This window comes from Microcaecilia unicolor, chromosome 2 (genome assembly GCF_901765095.1).
Source record: "Microcaecilia unicolor chromosome 2, aMicUni1.1, whole genome shotgun sequence".
Classification (NCBI taxonomy): domain Eukaryota; kingdom Metazoa; phylum Chordata; class Amphibia; order Gymnophiona; family Siphonopidae; genus Microcaecilia; species Microcaecilia unicolor.
Window position 1 is genome coordinate 130,752,408 of NC_044032.1, and position 20,956 is coordinate 130,773,363.

A 20,956-nucleotide genomic window follows, 5' to 3' on the forward strand; every position below is an offset into this window, starting at 1 on the left:
GGTGAATAAGACTGAAAATACTATAATGCCTCTGTATCGCTCCATGGTGCGATTGCACCTTGAGCATTGTGTTCAGTTCTGGTCGCCGTATCTCAAAAAAGATTAGAAAAGGTTCAAAGAAGAGCGACCAAAATGATAGAGGATGGAACTCTTCTCATATGAGGAAAGGCTGAAGAGGTTAGGGCTGTTCAGCTTGGAAAAGAGACGGTTGAGGTGAGATATGATTGAAGTCTACAAAATAATGAGTGATATAGAACAAGTAGAAATTGATTTTTTTTTCTTGTTCCAAAAGTACAAAGACTAGGGGATACTCAAGGAAGTTATGTGGAAATACTTTTAAAACAAATAGGAGGAAATATTTTTTTCACTCAACTGATGTTTATGCTCTGGAACTCTTTGCCGGAGGATGTGGTAACAGTGATTAGTATATCTGGGTTTAGAAAAGGTTTGGACAAGTTCCTGGAGGAAAAGTCTATACTCTGCTATTGAGACAGACATGGGGAAGCAACTACTTGGCCTGGGATTCGTAGCATGGAATGTTGCCATGATTTGGGTTTCTGCCAGGTACTTGTAACCTGGCTTGGCCACTGTTGGAAACAGGCTACTGTGCTAGATGGGCCATTGTTCTGACCCAGTATGGCTACTCTTATGTTCTCTGTCCTTATGTTCCACCTACTGGAGTTGCCATCAACGCTCACCCCAGCCTATCCAAATCCATCTTGTCATTTGCGGGACCCAGACCATAAAAGTCTGCCCAGCACTGTCCTCTGTTCCAGCTACTGAAGCTGCCATTGAAGCCCTTTCCAGCCTATCCTAAACTGGATTGCCATATACAGACACAGACGTACAATGTTTGCGTGGTTCCAGCCTTAGTTATTCATAGCCAGAGTAGCCATTCAGTGTCACTTGCACATCCACCCCCCTACAGCTATTTAAGGTTTTTTGTTGTTGTTGTTGTTGTTTTTTAATGTTTATTTTCTATCTGTTTTCTAAACAGGGTTCCTCTGTGTTCATCCCATGCCTTTTTGAATTCTGTCACTGTTTTTGTCTCTACCATCTTCCTCGGAAGGGCATTCCAGGCATCGACCAACCTCTCCATGAAAAAGAATTTCCTGACATTACTCCTACCACCCCGCAACCTCAGCTCATATGCTCTAGTTTTACCATTTCCCCTTCTCTGGAAGAGATTTGTTTCTATATTAATACTTTTCAAGTATTTAAACATCTGTATCATATCTCCCCTCTCCCTTCTTTCCTCTAGGCTATCCATATTCAGGTCTTCCAGTCTCTTCTTATATGTCTTATGGCACAGGCCACCATATCATTTTTCTCGCCTTCCTCTGGATTGCTTTTAGTAACATAGTAAATGACGGCAGAAAAAGACCTGCATGGTCCATCCAGTCTGCCCTACAAGATAAACTCATATGTGTATACCTTACCTTGATTTGTACCTGTCCTTTTCAGGGCACAGACCGTGTAAGTCTGCCCAGCACTATCCCCGCCTCCCAACCACCAGCCCCGCCTCCTACCACCGGCTCTGGCACAGTCCGTATAAGTCTGCCCAGCACTATCCCCGCCTCCCGCCACCGGCTTTGCCACCCAATCTTGACTAAGCTCCTTAGGATCCATTACTTCTGAACAGGATTCCTTTATGTTTATCCCACACGTGTTTGAATTCTGTTACCGTTTTCATTTCCACCACCTCCCGCGGGAGGACATTCCAAGCATCCACTACTCTCTCTGTGAAAAAATACTTCCTGACATTTTTCTTGAGTCTGCCCCCCTTCAATCTCATTTCATGTCCTCTCGTTCTACCGCCTTCACACCTCCGGAAAAGGTTCGTTTGCGGATTAATACTTTTCAAATATTTGAACGTCTGTATCATATCACCCCTGTTTCTCCTTTCTTCCAGAGTATACATGTTCAGGTCATCAAGTCTCTGCTCATATGTCTTGTAACTCAAATCCCTTACCATTCTCGTAGCTTTTCTTTGCACCGCTTCAATTCTTTTTACATCCTTCGCAAGATACGCCTCCAAAACTGAACACAATACTCTAGGTGGGGCCTCACCAACGACTTACACAGGGGCATCAACACCTCCTTTCTTCTGCTGGTCACACCTCTCTCTATACAGCCTAATAACCTTCTAGCTACGGCCATCGCCTTGTCACACTGTTTCGTCGCCTTCAGATCCTCAGATACTATCACCCCAAGATCCCTCTCTCCGTCCGTACCTATCAGATTCTCCCCGCCTAAAACATACGTCTCCCGAGGATTTCTATTCCCTAAGTGCATCACTTTGCATTTCTTCGCATTGAATTTTAATTGCCAAACCTTAGACCATTCTTTTAGCTTCCTCAGATCCTTTTTCATGTTTTCCACTCCCTCCCAGGTGTCCACTCTATTACAGATCTTAGTATCATCCGCAAATAGGCAAACTTTACCTTCTAACCCTTCGGCAATGTCACTCACAAATATATTGAACAGAATCTGTCCCAGCACCGATCCAGCTTTTAGTCTTTTTATATCCTTAGCAAGATACAGCCTCTAAAAGTGAACACAGTACTCCAGGTGGGGCATCAACACCTCCTTCTGCTGGTTACTCCTCTAGCGATGTAACCTAGCATCCTTCTGGCTACGGCCAACTTTTTGTCACACTGTTTTTTCGCTTTAAGGTCCTTCTCCCCATCTGTATATATCAGCCTCTCACCTGCTAGGACATACAGCTCCCTTAGGTTTCTACTCCTGAAATGCATCACTTTGCACTTTTTTTGCATTAAATTTTAACTTTTGCAGATCCCTTTTCAGGTTTTCCACTTCCTCTGGGGTGTCCACTCTGTTACAAATCTTGGTGGTATCCGCAAAAAGGCAAACCTTACCTTTTAATCCTTTGGCAATGTTACTCACAAATATATTGAACAAAATCGGCCCCAGCACTGAAATCCCTGAGGCATTCCACTACTCACCTTTCCTTCATCTGACTGAATTCCATTGACCACCACCCTCTGGCATCTGTCTGTCAACCAGTTTCTAATCCAGTTCACCGTTTTGGGTCCCAACTTCAGCCGTTAAAGTTTATTTAAGAGCCTTCTATGAGGGACCGTGTCAAATGCTTTGCTGAAATCCAAGTAGATTACATCTAGCGCATGTCCTTGATCCAGTTCTTTGGTCGCCCAGTCAAAGAATTCAATCAGATTCATTTGGCACGATTTACCTTTATTAAAACCATGTTGCCTCGGATCTTGTAACTCATTGGGTTCCAGGAAATTCACTAGCCTTTCCTTTCCTTCAGCAACACTTCCATTACTTTCCCAATAACTGAAATGAGGTTTACTGGCCTGTAGTTTCCCACTTCTTCTTATCTGTCACTACTTTTGTAAAGAGGGACCACATCCACTCTTTGCCAATCCCTTGGAACCTCTCCTGTCTCCAAGAATTTATTAAATCTTTAAGAGGACCCACCAGAATCTCTCTAAGCTCCCTCAATATCCTGGGATGGATCCCATCAAATCCCATGGCTTTGTCCACCTTCCGTTTTCAAGTTGTTCATAAACACATTTTTCTGTGAATGGTGTGATATCCACTCCATTCTTATATGTACCTTTACCAGCCAATCGTGGTCCTTCTCAAGGATTTTTTTCCGTGAACACAGAAGAGAAGTATTTGTTTAGTACTTTTGTTTTTGTCATCATCACTGTACCATAGTCGTCCACAGCATCTTTCAGTCTCACATTTTGGGCTTTCTCAACTTCTACATGGCCCTGTCTTTTAAACTTCCCAGTTATGTCTACGCCCCTTCTGGTTTACTTTCTCCTGGGGCAGGATCTGCTCTCTTAAGGTGGCCCAGGCTAATTAGAGAGGGACTCTCTTAAAGGTGAGGGGCAGTGTCCTATACACCCAATCACATAGGGGTAGAGTTGCAGTGTACTTGTGTGTTTATAAAATGAATAGGTACATGCACACATTTACACTTTCAGAGCATGAAATTTGTGCACTATGGTGCTTATTTTGTGAAGGCACTTAGGTACTTACTACTTTTTATTTTTTTAATAAAATAAGCAAGTTTTTGTTGCTTCGACATAGGTGCCCTTAAGTAGACCATATAAGGAGAAACATAATGACCTAAATATAGGAGGTAAGAGGGACTGTAGTTGGAGATGCTCGTGGCTTTTTGGTGGTAAGGAAGTTGTAGAACAAATGACATTAAGGCTGAAGTGGAAGGACTCTGGAATAGAATAAGGAGGCATTTCACAGGCAGATTCATGAGCGAATGGAACATGCTTTCAGTGAATGTACTATAGTGGGAGCAAAAATATTGTAAGGATAAATACAGAGGATCCTTAGTGGTGGAGAAACTGGAGATCAAATAGGGCCTGTAGTACTGCAGTCATTCCTATGTGTCATGTTCTAAGCAGGACCAGCTCTAGGCTAACCATCACCTTTGAGAAGCCACTCTTCACATAAAAAATAATACCACAACCTGCCTTCACAAGAACAACATAACTGGCCCAACATAGTTTCCTGCCTTTTTCCTTGCATCACTTTGCCTCCTTTTCTTTTCCTCTGTGTGATCAATATATCTTTCTCCCCTTATTTCTCACTACCTTTTATTCAAGACCAATATTCCCTTCCCTACAGTGCCAGCCCAACATCCCCATTCCCCTCTCTCCCACCGATGATACCCACTCCTTTATCCTGTTTCAGTATTCCCCCTAACCTCTTTTTCATAGTGCCCTGTGGTTTCGCCCTCTCTTTCCCATCATCTGCCCAGTACCACAATGTCCAGCAGCATTCCCCCTTTCTCTGTCTTTTGCTTAGTATTCTTCATCACTATTCATTTTTCCTCCTTGCTTTTCTACTGCTCTCACTCTTCTCCCCTACCCCTTGCCTTCAATATTCCCCTCACTGTCCTTTGAAGCAGATGGATACAGATTGAAGGGAGAGGACATGTTAGTTATATAACTACTCCTAGGCATGCCTAATGAGACAGATTTTTCTGGTTGCCAGGAGACCAGATTCATTAGGTGAATCACCTGATGAAATTAATACCTGTGTGGCTGCATTATCCTGCGGGCTACAGAGAACCCCCATTACAGGTAAGTAGCTTCACTTTACCATTGCTGAAGTAATTTCTGTATTTCCTTTTGCTTGCAGGAAATAAACACTTTGCAGTGGGAAATTGAATTTGAACAGGATAAATTTAAAAATCTTGATGAGTCATGGAGGGAAAAGTATGACAGGTATGTAAAATATTAATTCATTTGTAAGCAATGTGTTAGCTATGTTAGGTTCATTATTAAGGTTCTTTTTTCTGTAGTCTCATTACAAATGTTGTGTCCTCAATGCCACCTCCCCCAGGACTTCTGAAAGATGATATGATTCTGACAGTTGTCTTGTGTTTTTCTTTTCCTCTTCCACTCCTATTATAAATCAGCAGACCAGTAATCTGAGTCCTCAAACTACTGAGTATATGGTTTTCTGGCTTTCTCCCCTTCTTTAGATCTTGTTTGTAGAATTCAGACTAAAACTCAAAAGTGGGCTGATTTCAGTACCACTTCATTTGGTGAGAAATGTAGGTTTTACCAAGATCCCTTAGGAAAATTAATTGACTTTTATTTTTTTTCCTGAAAAATCTGTTGTGGATCTGCAGACTTGAAGAGCTTTCTAAAATGTCTATTTCTTTTGGAGTTAAGTGTTCATCTTTGGTTTTGGGATTTTAAAAATTGGATTTTGTGAGGGTTTTTTTTTTTTAAACTTTTAAAAATTAGTTTTTTTTTTAAAAACTATATTTAGACTTTGTATGTCTCACTATGATGCCTTCAGAATTCCGAAGATAATGATCAGAAGAACAGTGCACCCTAATTTCAATTTCATGTTCAGAGTAGTGGTTAACTTTCAGAAACCTTAAACATACACATTTTATATGGAAATAAAATATAATTCAGAGGAAAATAAAGAATTTTGATCTCTTGCCTTAGAATGTATTTTTGACTCTAGTACCCTCATCCTACTAGAGGGAAGTTTTCTCTCTTATGTCATTTTGACCAATAGGCATCACTGCAGTGGCCAGCTGTCATCTTCCCCATCTTAGGAAGAAGTACATCACTTCTGCAACAAGCCCAGCTTCTACCAGTTCCATAAGATAAAAGCCTCAAATTCCTTATAGCCTGAGATATGGAACCAATCTAATAAAACAAAGTTACTTACCTGTAGCAGGTGTTCTCCGAGGACAGCAGGACATATATTGGTGATGACTTTCGACAGAGTCTGGTGTGGACGCTGCCCAGCATAATATCTTTTTAAGAGGCCTTTGGCAGTGTCCCACCGCGCATACAGGGAACCAGCAATACAATACTATAGCTGAAGGAATACAACTCCATGGGGAGGTGGGAAGGGATGCGAGAATACATGTCCTTCTGTCCTCAGAGAACACCTGTTACAGTTAAGTAACTTTGCTTTCTCTGAGGACAAGCAGGATATTGTTTCTCACATATGGGAATACCTAGCTACCAGGCTACCGAAAGTAACAACATTAGGCTAAGAGAAACTCGTAGTGAGGAGTCCCTGGAAAAGCATATAACCTGAAATTATATACATACTGACATTGAAGATGGAGCCTGGGGACAGAAGAAAACAGGTCTAGGAGGATGGAGTTAGATTCTAGACACCAAACAAACTCTGCAGAACTGTCTGTCCAAACCGGCTGTCACACTGGGAACTCTGCTCAAGGCAGAAGTAAGATGTGAATGTATAGACCGAAGCCCAATCTACAGCCCTGTAAATAAATCCGATCTATTTGACCTCAGTAGGGGTACCGATGCAGCCATGGTTCTGACAATGTGAATCATTGACTTTACCCTCCAGAGTCAGCCCAGCCTGGGGGCAGAAGCGAAAAAAATGCAATCTGCAAGCTGGTCGGACAGCATGCAGTTACTAACGGCTACCTCCAATCTGTTTGGATTAAAAGAGACAAAAAGCTGGGTGGATCTTCCTCCACCCCCATCCCGCTCTCTGTTGGAGTTCCTCAGGGATCTGTCCTTGGACCCCTTCTTTTTTCAATCTACACCTCTTCCCTGGGCTCGCTGATCTTATCTCATGGCTTCCAATATCATCTCTATGCCGATGACACTCAGCTTTATCTCTCCACACCAGACATCACTGCGAAACCCCAGGCCAAAGTATCGGCCTGCTTATTGGACATTGCTGCCTGGATGTCCAACTGCCACCTGAAACTGAACATGTCCAAGACAGAGCTTATTATCTTTCCACCCAAACCCACATCTCCTCTCCCCCCACTCTCTATCTCAGTCGATGGCACTCTCATCCTCCCCGTCTCATCTGCCCGCAACCTCGGAGTCATTTTCGACTCCTTCCTCTCCTCCGCGCATATCCAGCAGATAGCCAAGACCTGTCGCTTCTTTCTCTACAACATCAGCAAAATTCGCCCTTTCCTCTCTGAGTACACCACCCGAACTCTCGTCCACTCTCTTATTACCTCTCGCCTTGACTATTGCAACTTACTCCTCACTGGCCTCCCACTTAGCCACCTATCCCCCATTCAATCCGTTCAGAGCTCTGCTGCACGTCTTATCTTCCGCCTGGACCGATATGCTCATTTCACCCCTCTCCTCAAGTCACTTCACTGGCTTCCAATCAGGTACCGCATACAGTTCAAACTTCTCCTACTAACCTACAAATGCACTCAATCTGCAGCCCCTCACTACCTCTCTACCCTTAATCTTCCCTTACGCTCCTACCCGAAACCTCCGCTCACAGGACAAATCCCTCCTCTCTGCTCCCTTCTCCACCATCGCCAACTCCAGGCTCCGCCCTTTCTGCCTTGCCTCTCCCTATGCTTGGAACAAACTCCCTGAGCCCATAAGCAGAGCCCCCTCCCTGCCCATCTTCAAATCCTTTCTCAAACCCCATCTCTTCAATGTCTCCTTTGGTATCTAATCATTTAACCTCTATCCAGGAAATCTAGACTGCCCCAATTGACTGTCTGCACATGTTGTCCATTAGATTGTAAGCTGACTGCACATGTTGTCCTCTAGATTGTAAGCTCCTTTGAGCAGGGACTGTCCTTCTTTGTTAAACTGTATAGCGCTGCGTAACCCTACTAGTGCTTTAGAAATGTTAAGTAGTAATAGTAGTAATAGGTCTTAGTCTTCTCCAGGTTTTAACCCAGTGCTCACTAGCAGCTCAAGGCATGGCAGATGGGCATGAGGTTTGGGACAGCGTTAATAGGACAAATAACTGATTAAGATGGAAGTCAGACACCACCCTAAGATGGAACTTTCTCAGCAGCTTGCCTGTTTCTCTGCCTCCTTTTAGTTTGTAATCCTGCAGCTTCACAGCAGTGCAAAAGCAAGGACTGGTCTCTGTCTCTCTTCCAGCCTACCTTGCAAGCGCTTTTTGTGAAGTATGCATGTTTCCTGACAAATGGCATCCCTTGTGAACATCCCTGACACCATGGAAAGCTCTTTGTGCATTTTAATAGCAATCCCAGTTTTAATGTATTTCTTTTTTAATCTATTTTAGGTAAGCATTATTATTTTAGCTTTTCACCACTGAATAAAACCATTCATCTGCACAGACAATATTACCATACTCAGATTGTTTAGTCAGAACAAGTTATTAGAGGTGACTCTCTCCTCTTTCTGCATTTTTTAAAATGACTTAAGAGGGTGCGCTAGAGGACCTTGGACTAGATGGACGTGTAGGCACTGAGCTCCTTCCTGGGCCTTGCTAAATCAAGTATTTTATTGTTATCATTGGCAACGTTTTTCATACTAATATACATATTACTCCTTATAAATATGTCTATAAGCATCCGCACAAGCAGGAAGTTAGTACATCCTCTTCTTCGGGAGAAAAAAAGGAAAAAATGCAACATGCCATCTCCTGAAAAAATGGCGCCAGCTAGGCCCAGCATAAACTTAGAAGTGGTTTTAGAAGAGCTAAAGGCTTTACGAGATCTTACTGCAAAGTATTTCGAGACAAACCTGCAGTTTAAAACATTTTCTCATGGCGTTTACAATTTTAGTCTCGGAATTTCAGATGAGACTAGAGGCAGTAGAAAAACATTCAGATCAAACTGCCACTGATTTATGACATCATGTGCACACAACAACGGACAAACTTGTCTCCCTGGAAAAAAACAGCTTGAGGATCTCGCTAATAGAAGCAGGAGAAACAATACATAATTTTGGGCTTACCAGAGCATACCAAGGGATCCGATTTATCATGATTCCTAAGCACATGGCTCCTTAAAATCCTGCATCTGCAATGTGAAACCTGTGAGTTTGAGGAGACTCATAGGTCTCCAGGGAAGATCAAATCTAACGCTAAGACATTGCGTCCTATATGGAACGCATTACCGAAAGCCATAAAGACAACACAGGATCACCTCAATTTCCGGAAATCACTAAAGACCGATCTGTTCGAAAAGGCATACACTACTGATCCAACTTAAGTAACTGAACTCAGCAACACAACGAAGCCATAACCTGCAATGAACAATATATCACTTTTCTTCTCTTGATTCTCTAATGTTCTGTAACAACATCACTCTGTATTTGTTTCATCACCGGAGGTGGCTGACACCTCACGGTACTATGTAAGCCACATTGAGCCTGCAAAGAGGTGAGAAAATGTGGGGTACAAATGCAATAAATAAATAAATTGCAAAGCTACTTTGATATCCTCAAGCTTTACTAATTCTAACATCAAAATCAAGTCCTTCTTTGATATTTGAAGGCAGAAGGATCAATATTGTACCGCACCTGTCAAAATTTCTGCTAAGAAAAGGAACAGTTCCTGGCTAGGAGAGCACAGCTAAAAGAAAAGAGAGTAAGGTTTGGTTTGCAATAGCCCACGAGGATGATTATCACATTAAACACCACCACCTGAGTCTTTGACTGTCCGGAATCCCTACAATCTTTCTTGGACAGAAGAGACACGGAAGGTATGGCTGGATGATTTAAGCTTGATGCGTATCTTTTCATACTGTTGAGCCATACTCTGCTATTGTAAACCGCATGTCGCCGGCTATTTACCTACTGCAGTCTTTTTGAACTTTTGCCATTTGCAGTTTTTCTGACTTTAATTCACATGACAAGTTTTTGTTGTGTTAATTTTCTGGCACTTATACTGAGACAACATCAGTGTCATAATAAGGATGTTGATTAACCTGTTTTGTCTTACCTTACTGCACAACAGCTCTTCAAAATAGTAAAAATTCAAATTTTGATACTTGTTAAAATGTTTTATTTAGAAATACAATATTATTTGCATTAATTAATAGACATCAAAACTTACTAGGTCTGGGACCTTTCTCCTTGCCTGCTGTTCACTTCTGTTATCCTCTTACACCCATCTAATATTTAGAAGATGAGCTTTTTGCTCTTGTATCTCTTTTTCTCTATATGGATCAAGGCTGTACGTTATTTTCTAACATAATTGCTAGATATAACTCCAAACTTACTGTGATATTCACTTGGTTTCTCTTCTTGGGATCTATGAGGAAAGGCTAAAGCGGCTAGGGCTCTTCAGCTTAGAGAAAAGGCGGCTGAGGGGAGATATGATAGAGGTCTATAAAATAATGAGTGGAGTGGAACGGGTAGATGTGAAGCGTCTGTTTACGCTTTCCAAAAATACTAGGACTAGGGGGCATGCGATTAAGCTACAATGTAGTAAAATTTAAAACGGAGAAAATGTTTCTTCACTCAACGTGTAATTAAACTCTGGAATCCGTTGCCAGAGAATGTGGTAAAGGCGGTTTTATTTGCAAAATTTTATTAATAAAACAAGATAACAAATTCAGAGAGATGTAGTCTCTTGTACAATGCCAAAAAAAAATCAACATATAAGCTCTGACTTCATCTAATTTTATTTTTTTCCCCCCCTTCCCCCTCCCCTTCACTTTTATCCCCCCCTCGTTCCATGTCTTCCCCTCTCTCCCTCCTCCCCACCAATCCCTCCCTCTGTTCTCCTCATTAAGCAGTATCCCCTGGCTCTTTTCCTCCCCATTTCAAGACCCCCTCTAATTGTAACCATTCTTCTGCTTTTGGATTATAGTGTCCCCGGCGTCTATCAGTCAACTTTTCCAAACCCACCAACATGTGTAGTTTTGTCCTCCAGTCTTGACCCGTGGGTCCCAACTTCTGTTTCCATTTCACTGCTATGATTAATTTTGCTGCTGCTAGACATAATCATTTGAGTCTACATTGCCATTTTTTCCCTTTCCTATTCTCATACCCCAATAAGCAACACTTGGGATCGCAAGGGAACTGAACCCCGATTGCTAAAGTTATATGTTCTGAGACCAGTTTCCAGAACCCCTGTATACTCGGGCATTCCCACCAGATGTGGTAATATGTCCCCTTCCCCCCCTCACAGCGCCAACATGTATCCAAAGCTCCTGGGTACATAGCTCTTATTCTGTCTGGGGTATAATACCATCGGCTCATGACCTTATAGGCATTTTCTTTAACTAATACGCATACTGATGCTTTTTTAACCTCCAGACACATTTTCTTCCACTCTCCCCCACTGAACTCTGTGTTAAGATCTTGCTCCCATGCTTTCATATAAGACAACTTTACAAACTCAGTTCCTCTAATGTGCTCATACAGTTTAGAGATTCCTTTACCTCCCCAGATTATGCTCCCCCATAAATTCTCAAATTTCTCATTCTCTAGCCAATTACCCTTATGCCAGTTGGCCTTCACCACTTTTGACTTGGAGATAAGCATACCGGTCAGTCTCAGGTAAATTATATTCCTGACTAAGTACTTCAAACGTTTTAAGTTGCCCCTCTGTTGTAAGTTCCCGAAATCTAATCAGTCCCTTATCAAACCAGGATTTAAATATCTTTTTTTGTTTCAATAATTTTTATTGATAAACAACAGAATAAACATTACTTCCTTAATTCAAAGTAGACATTTGAATATTTCCTTTTTGATGTACAATTCTATACTTCGGATTTAAATATCTTATTCTCTCGCCCCCCCTGGGAACCCGGGCTCTTGTGTTAACCATGCGTAGGTAGATCTATGTTGTAATCCCCTTAATTTCTGTTTGAGTCTCCCCCATAGTAAGAGCAGGTGAGAGAGAAATGGATTTAATGTGAAATTCTTATAATCATTCTCCAGGTAAGCCCCCCCCCCCATAGTAATGCATCCAATCTACCTCTTTGAACAAAAATCTGTTCTAGCCTAGTCGCGGGGGAGAGATCAACTTTACTCCAGACCCCAATTTGCCTAAGTTGTGCTGCCCAATAATACCATAAAATATTTGGCATTCCTCTTCCCCCCCTGCTCTACCGTCCCCCACATTATTTTCCGGGACAACCGTGCCTGCTTACCTCCCCAAATAAATTCCCCCAGTTCCGTCTGTATTTTCTGCAGTTCCCCCTTAGGGACATTAATTGGCAGCGTCTGGAAGAGAAACAGCAATCGGGGAAGTATGTTCATTTTGACTGCCACTATGCGGCCCCACCACGATAGCCACCCTGTTGTCCTCCACTTGCTAGGGTCCCTCCGAATTGCTGCTATGAGCGGGACATAGTTCAGCTGGTACAAAGTGTCAAGGTCTCTCGGTATCCGTATGCCCAAATAGCGGGAACTGGAGTCTGTCCATCTAAAAACAGATCTCCTCCTCAATTGTTCTACCTCCTGATCTGTTACCGTTATTCCCATGAGCTCAGATTTATCAAAATTCACTCTAAATCCAGACATTCTCCCAAAAGAATTCAATTCCTGAATAAGCACCGGCAAGGTTGTCAGGGGTGATCCTATATAGAACAATAAATCATCAGCAAATAAGGCAATTTTATGTTCCCTCCCTCCCATTTTAACTCTTTTCACTTCTCCTAGTTCCCTAATTCGCTGCGCTAGGGGTTCAATGGATATGGCAAACAGTAACGGGGACAAGGGACACCCCTGCCTCGTTCCCCGCTAAATATTGAGTGTACTTGACCATCCCCCATTAACCTTAATCCTTGCCACCGGATGTTCATACAACCCTTTCACCCAGCTTATGAAAGGCCACCCCAATCCCATTTCCGTCATGACTTCCCATAGGTACTCCCATTCCACTCTATCAAACGCCTTTTCAGCGTCTATGGTCAAAAGCATCATAGAGTCCCCCCTTCTCTGGGCTCCCCACATCAGGTTCAAAGTCCGCCTGATATTGTCTGCTACCTGTCTATTTTGGACAAAGCCCGATTGATCTTCATGAATGAATGATGGCAAGATCCCACCTAACCTATCTGCCATAACTTTGGCTAGTATTTTCACATCTACATTCAGTAAGGATATCGGGCGATAAGAGCCACATAAGGTAGGATCTCTCCCCGGTTTTAATAGTACTGAAATCCCTGCTTCCTGCATACTAGTCGGGAGTCCCCTGTTGGCAAAACAGGCATTGCCCAACCAGACCAACAGCGGACCCAACTCTTGATGGAAGATTTTATAATATTTGGCTGTGTAACCATCTAATCCTGGTGATTTCCCCCCCTTCAGGCCTTCAGCGTTATGGGGGCTTCTAACGCCTCCCTCTGGGAAGCGGTGACTCGTTGTAAGCCGAGATTCTGTAAGTGAGCCCTAATCTCTTCTATGGGAGCTATTGATTCCGTTTTATATAAGGTCCTGTAGAAACTCATAAATTGTTCCCTAATTTCCCCATCTTGATGGAATAACAAGTCTTTTGGGCCTTTTATTTTGGTAATCGTATTTGCTATCCTTCTTTCTCGTAGCCCCCTAGCCAATAGATTACCTGCCTTGTTACTGAACTCAAAAAATTTCTGTTGCATTAATTGCCTATGAAACTCCATTGTTTTCATTTGGATCTCTTGTAATTTTGCCCTCCACTGTTTGAGCTCTATTAGTTGTTGCGACTTCCCTTCCCTTTGATGTAATGCTTCCAATCTAGCCAATTGCCTCCGCACTTCCAACTCATGAGCTGCCCTCTTCTTTTTTCTTATAGGCTCCTTTCCTAATAAGAACCCCCCTCACTACTGCCCTTAGGGCATCCCACAATGTCCCCTCGGAGACATTGCCTGTGTCATTAAATAGGAGATATTCTTTGATAGTGTCCCGCACCTCCTCACAGTCTGCCTTCTCATCTAAAAGCGATTCATTAAGTCTCCATAGGTGCCCCCTCCCTTGTTTGCCTAACCCGTCTAAATGAACCCACACAGTCGCGTGGTCAGAAGCATGGATATTATCAGTCTCCGCCTCTCGCATGTCTTCCCACACTCCCCGACTACACCAGATTGCATCAATTCTTGCATATGTTCCGATGTTCTGTTTTTTTTAATCTTTATGCTTTTAATTTTCATGATCTATATATGTTGGATCAAATATATATATTTTTTATACAATTGTTTTTTTATATAATTGTTTTATATATAATTGTTTCTTTACCATATTGATTGGTTTTCATGCATGTATTATCTATGTTTTATATTTGTTTTTATAGACTCCTGAAGAAGGTGCTAAGGCGCCGAAACACGGCTGTGTTGAGTCTGTGAATAAAGTACTTCATGTTATATTGGTATCCCGTTTCTCTGGAGTCATTGGTCCACTTCCCACTTCCCTTGACATTTCATTTTACTCACACATAGTAAACAAATTACACCATTTCTATCTTTTATTTTTTCTGTTCACTAAGACTAAACTGTTCTGTAGCTCTCTGTACACAAAATGACGTGCATATAACTCCAAAGCTATTTGAAGTGAGTCAAGACATTTTTTTCTCTGTATGATGATGAGGAGAACATGTATTAGAAGTTTGATTGGCCCAAATGGAAGAAAATCTTTTCTGTGATTTGTGTGCATCAAATAATACATTTCTTTACTATTTTCTAACTTTCCAGAATTTATTGTGAAAATGGAGCTCTTAAAGAAACTCTGGAACTGAGAACAAGTGAAGTTAAAACTTTGAAAGCAGAAAATATAAGTAAGCAAACAGTTGAGCAGTTCAATCTTCTGATTTTTCTTTCATGTGTTTTCTTTGGATTATTTTTTACCAGCTGTGTTTGAAATCTAAAGATGATTTATTTATTTATTGCATTTGTATCCCACATTTTCCCACCTTTTTGCGGGTTCAGTGTGGCTTACAATATGAGATGAATGATGGAAATACAGTTTGTTACAAATTGGTTATGGATTACATTGTGCAGAGTTATGGAAGACAATCGAAGTGTCGTTAAGGAATGTAACAATGGAACACAAACATTGAAACGTTGGAAGGAGACAATGAGAGCTTAGATTGGCCCAAATACAAAGCAGGATACGGTACAGAGCAATACCTACACTGGTACTGGTAGATAAAGCTTCCTTCCCCTGCTACTGTGAGATGGGTAAATAGGTAGAGAGTGGACCTCAAAGGAAGAAAAAACTTGAACTGAGAAGAAATAAGAGGCTGAAATCCTCAGAAGGGAAAGAGGAGCATCCCAGCAGTGGGAGAAATAGCAACTACCATGACAAGGCAGCAATTGAAGAAGAATCCTTGGGAAAGGCTGGTCCTAGCGCAGTGGTTCTCAGCCCTCTCCTAGAAGCACACCTAACTTTTGGTGGGGGGGGGGGGGGGGGGGTTTCAGGATCATCACAATATTTTTTTTTAAATTTAATCAGTACTTGATATAGCACCCTTCACAATGCATATTACATCAGAGCAGTATACAATTTCACCTCAGGGCTGAACAACATGAGCAGTACAATTACAGACCAGATACAAAAGGACGGGAATGATAGGATTGCACAACAAGGCATAATGAGGGTAATTTTATAACAGGTGCCTACTTTACTTTATAGAACACTAGCATAACAGGTCAGATGCGTGAGTAGATCTTGGTCACGGCCACTTACACCAGATATCATGCTGTTGTAAGTGCACCTAAATACTGGAGATATACATGCAGCTTATAGTATTCTATAAGTTACATGCATGAGTCCTGCTCATGCTTATGGCCAGTTTTAAATACACATGTATGCTCGCACATTCATGCATTTATGCTATTCTAAACATTTACATGCATAATCGACACATAAATGTTAGTGCCTACTTTATAGAAATAGCCTCAATGAGTGGAGTTGGACAACAAAGAAGTAGTGACAACCTTAGACCCCCCCCCAAAGTAGAAATGCTGTAAAATTAACACAAAGTAGTCTGGTCAGAGACTAGAGAAGTACAGTTCAAATAATCAGATTTAATACCAGCTTTCAGTTTAGAAAAAGAACACTCTTTCTCACAGATACATTGCCAGATAATTCCAGAGAGTAGGGGCTAGGCCTGAAAACCAGGTGTGCTGTGAGTAATCAAATCTCAGCACTTAGGGGAAGGAATGATCAACAAGTTCCCTTGAGAGGATCTTGGTGAACATGCAGGACCATAAGGGATAAATAAGGAATCTAAATAGGTAGGCAAACCTGTGGAAAGTGCATGAAAAGCCAGCATCAAATGTTTAAAATTTAAACCTACTTGAAATAGACAGTCAATTTTGCTCTTGCAAGAGAGGTATAACATGGTCAGAACATTTGGCTGTATATAAAGTATTGATGGCTGTGTTCTCTAAGAGTTGAATTTGGTGCAGATAAATAAGAGGGTCACCTACCAGCAGAGAGTTTCATTAATCAACTTGCGTACTTTTGGTTGTGCTTGCATAAGGGTAATTAGCACCTGTCCAAATTTGGATTATATCACTGGCAATAAGAAGCAACAAAATATATGCCAAGTTGTGGAAATATATTTTTTATATATGCTTCTGCCACACCAATATATATATATATATATATATATATATATATATATATATATATATATATAATTGTGTGTGTGTGTCAGAAGCATATGGGAAAATCATAATCAGCAGCAATTAGCAATTATCATGACCTAATAATTGTTCTTAGTTCAACCTTAGTTTTTCCTAATAGAACAAAGTATAAACCTCAGAGACCCACACACACCTGAGAGACCCATGCACCAATGATCCTGAATTACTTGATAATATCTATCTGTTTAACCCTGGACAATAGGGAACACTGTCCCCACATGGATGGTGGGGTGCACATAGACTTCAGCCCACAGCGCCACTCGGGGCAAACGTCATCTCCCCCTCCTGGATTCCAAGCCAGTGTGTGTCTCAGCTGTTTCCAGAAACAGCCATGGCTAAATATATGAGGCTGCAAAAATAGGATACCTCAGCTTTGCAGAGTTCTCAGTGTCTCTGGCATCTGTGAGAAGGCTGGCTCACCAGTGACACTCTGTTTGCTATATGCATGCAGCTTGCCTTGGTTACAATTTTTAGTTGATTCTAAGGTGCTACTTTGCACTTGATCTTACTCAGTATGGCACATTACTTGACCTTCTGGTTGGATGCATCTGTAAGTACTCTGTACTTATGTACTCATAGGTATTTAGATGTACAAGATTGGTTTTACAGTTCCAGAAGTTAGAATATAAAAGCTTTCTTTTGTCCCTCTCTGTACTGCATTTCTCTCCTGAATGTTCTCTCTGGGAAGAACACACCAAATAATCTCACACGCATACCCAGACTCCCATCTCTCTCTCTCTCTCTCTCTCTGTGGTACTGAAGCAATAGTGTTATATGGAGAACATAAACTATTCTGTGATTGGATGAGTTAGTAGCATGAATTCTATTGGACCAGTCAGATGTAGGGGGTTGTGGGCAATGGATGAGCTATGGTCGGAGCAGGGGCGTAGCTACGGGTGGGCCTGGGTGGGCCCAGGCCCACCTAATCTTGGCTCAGGCCCGCCCAAGCGACGACGACTGGAACGGCGACTTTTACCCGAAGTCGCAATGACGAACGGGCAGGCAGCGCTGCGGTAGTAAAAGCAACAAGGAGACTGGTTCGACTCTCCGTCCTTCACTTCCCTCCCTCTGCGTCCCGCCCGAAAGGAAATGACGTCAGAGGAAGGCGGGACGCAGAGGGAGGGAAGTGAAGGATGGAGAGTCGAACCAGTCTCCTTGTTGCTTTTACTACCGCAGCGCTGCCTGCCCGTTCGTCGCTGCAACTTCAGGAGTAGACTGGAACGGAAGTTGGCTTGGAGATGCTGTGAAGGGGGAGGGGAGACACGCTGAATAGAAGGGGGAAGGGGATGGACAGAAACAGGATGGGCAGGGGAGAGAGGTGAATTGCTGGACAACAGGGATGGAAGGAGGGGAAAGGGGAGAGGAAATTTGCTGGAGATGGATGGCTAGAGGAGAGGAGAGGGCAGGGGAGAATTGAGAGTTGCTGGACATGGAGCGGAGGGCAGGGGAAAGAAGAAAATTGCTGGACATGAATGGATGGAGCGGAAAGGGGAGAGAGGAAATTTGCTGGAGATGGATGGCTGGAGGAGAGGGCAGGGGAGAATGGAGAGTTGCTGGACGAATGGATGGAGGGAGGGAGGGGAGAGAAGTCAGGAAGGAGGTGCACATGGATAGAGGGGATGGAAGAGAGGAGAAATGCTGGACATGGATGGAGTGGAGGGCAGGGAAGAGAGGAGAAATGTTGGACAAGGATGAAGGTAAGGAAAGACAAAGGAAGGAGATGCACATGGATGGAGGGGAGTGAGGAGAAATGCTGGATATGGATGGAGGCAAAACTGCTGAGTTTAAGGGCTGGGTTGGAACACGTTGAGGGCAGATACTGAAACTCGAGGAAGGATAGGGGCAGGGCTACAGATGGTAGACAGGACGCATAAGGACACAGGAGTATGGTGGACATGGTGAGTGAAAAAATATCAAATGGAAAGAAGACACTGCGTAAAACAGAAGACACTGGGACCAAAGTGAATAGATCAGACAACAAAGGTAGAAAAAAGTATTTTATTCAGAATTTATTAATTTGAATATGTCATCTTTTGGAAATGTGCATCTGTGATATTTTGCATGTAAGTTTAAATTTTTCTGGTATTGCTGCATGCTGAGTCTGACTTCTTGAGTTAACTTTCCAGTTCAGTATTTTGCCTTCATATTTTTTGATCTTTAGTTCCTTGTGTCATGTGTTTTTCAAGTGTGATCAAGGTGCAGTATTCTGCTAGCATGTAGTATTCGCAGCCCTTTTTGTTTTGCTTTTTTTCACGAGGTAGTGTATTGGTGTTTTAGAGCCTAGTGTAATTACAGTTCTGCCTTTTCAAGCATAATGTTGTAGCTCATCCTGTCCTTGGAATTAGTGCTGTTATGGTTTTAAAGATATGAGTGTGTTTTTGCACAAGTTTGTGTATAGCATTTTGCAGTGGAGAGATTGTGGGATAATGTAATTATATTTAAAAATATCAATTTTTCCATTAAGTATGTATGTGGTTATACTGATGCAGGGCAGCTGTTGGGCAGACTACTTAGAAATCCATCATCAAGTGAATTCTTAGGCATTATTTTGTAGGATCCCAAGAGACACTACTCATACTTATATAGACAGTGCGTGCCCACCCATATTAGCTCTGGGCCCACCCAAAATCTCAGGTCTGGCTACGCCACTGGGTCGGAGTCTATTCAAGATGTTACCAGAGTCCATCCTGGTCTGGGCTGTTGTACACACGTTATTGCATCCAAGGACTTTTGGGCCTAAACATAGCTATGGAAAGTCCAAGCCCCTTGTTCATACAAACATATATTTGGCAGCAAGCACAAAGTCCATAATGCACTGCTTTAGGATCCATGACTGTTTAGTTCATAATGGCTAATATAGACCTCGGTTACACAATAAGGTATGGGCAGGTGTTATTCCTTTAGTCTCTCCAGACCAGTCCAGAGCTTTCCTGTAGTTTTTAACATCAGTTTATTTTCTATATCCTGAATTGTGAAAATTTGAATTTGGCTTGTTTGTTATTCCAGTTGGATTTCTAGCCTTCCTTAGGTGCTCATTGTTAAACTGCTCATTAGTTCCTAGGGAAGTGTGTTTCCTTTTAATTGTCTTTGCTCTACCTTTTTGTTATGATAAATAGGAGGTTGCATGGGGTTCTTAAATTATATCACAGTTCAAATAGTTCTTAGACTCTACCTGCAGGCAGGACAGCACAAACCCAAGTATCTGGATTGGTCTGGAGGGACTCAAGGAAAGAAAATTAGCAGGTAGGAACTAATTTACCCTTGTGTGTATATCACAGTTTTTTTCAATATTGTCTCATAGCAGTTATTATAGAAAAGGGAGTACAAGCTGAAGCTGGAGATGAAGGTAATAAAACTGGATTCAGAACAGGGACTTTAATTTAATGCTATAAACATCTTTGAACATCATTTGAAATGTTGCACACACACAATCTCTTACTCTATCATGGGGAAATGTTAATATCATTTAAGAAGTAGCAAAGATTATATCTGAGGGAGGATCCTAACTGTATCATCCTCAAACCATTTGGCATGAGAATTGTGTTCCAGCAAAGAGTGTAGAAGTGGTAAGTCTGAGTTACTGCAGGATGTTTTGCTGCTGTGAGGACTGACATATGGAGAATAAATGCATACTATCCTGCTTATAATCGAACGAGAAAAACGCCCAAGTTCCGACCTAAATCGGGAGATGGGCGTTTTTCTCACAAAAACAAATAAAGCGGTATAATCGAAAGCCGAACTTTGGACGCTTTCAACTGCACTCCGTCGCGGATGCGGACAAAGTTGACGGGGGCGTGTCGGAGGCGTGGTGAAGGCGGAACTGGGGCGTGGTTATCACCCGAACAGAGATGGGCGCCTTTCGCCGATAATGGATACGTTTGTAGCTAGAATTTAGGGCACTTTTCCTGGACCCTGTTTTTTCACGAATAAGGCCCCAAAAAGTGCCCTAAATGACCAGATGACCCCCAGAGGGAGTCGGGGATGACCTCCCCTGACTCCCCCAGTGGTCACTAACCCCCTCCCACCACAAAAAAATGATGTTTCACAACTTTTTACATTCACCCTCAAATGTCATACCCTCCTCCCAAGCAGCAGTATGCAGGTCCCTGGAGCAGT

The 20,956-nt window shown here is 42.3% G+C and overlaps 1 protein-coding gene across 2 annotated transcripts in view; it reads left to right on the plus strand.

Moving 5' to 3' along the window:
* The window catches only part of CCDC125 (coiled-coil domain containing 125), a 78,820-nt gene that overhangs the window by 28,898 nt on the left and 28,966 nt on the right, over nucleotides 1-20,956 (plus strand). For both annotated transcript variants that reach the window (XM_030193326.1, XM_030193327.1), the window contains exons 6-7: nucleotides 5,155-5,240; nucleotides 14,882-14,964. In XM_030193326.1, the coding sequence (XP_030049186.1) occupies nucleotides 5,155-5,240; nucleotides 14,882-14,964 (169 nt within the window). The remainder of the gene's footprint in view (nucleotides 1-5,154; nucleotides 5,241-14,881; nucleotides 14,965-20,956) is intronic.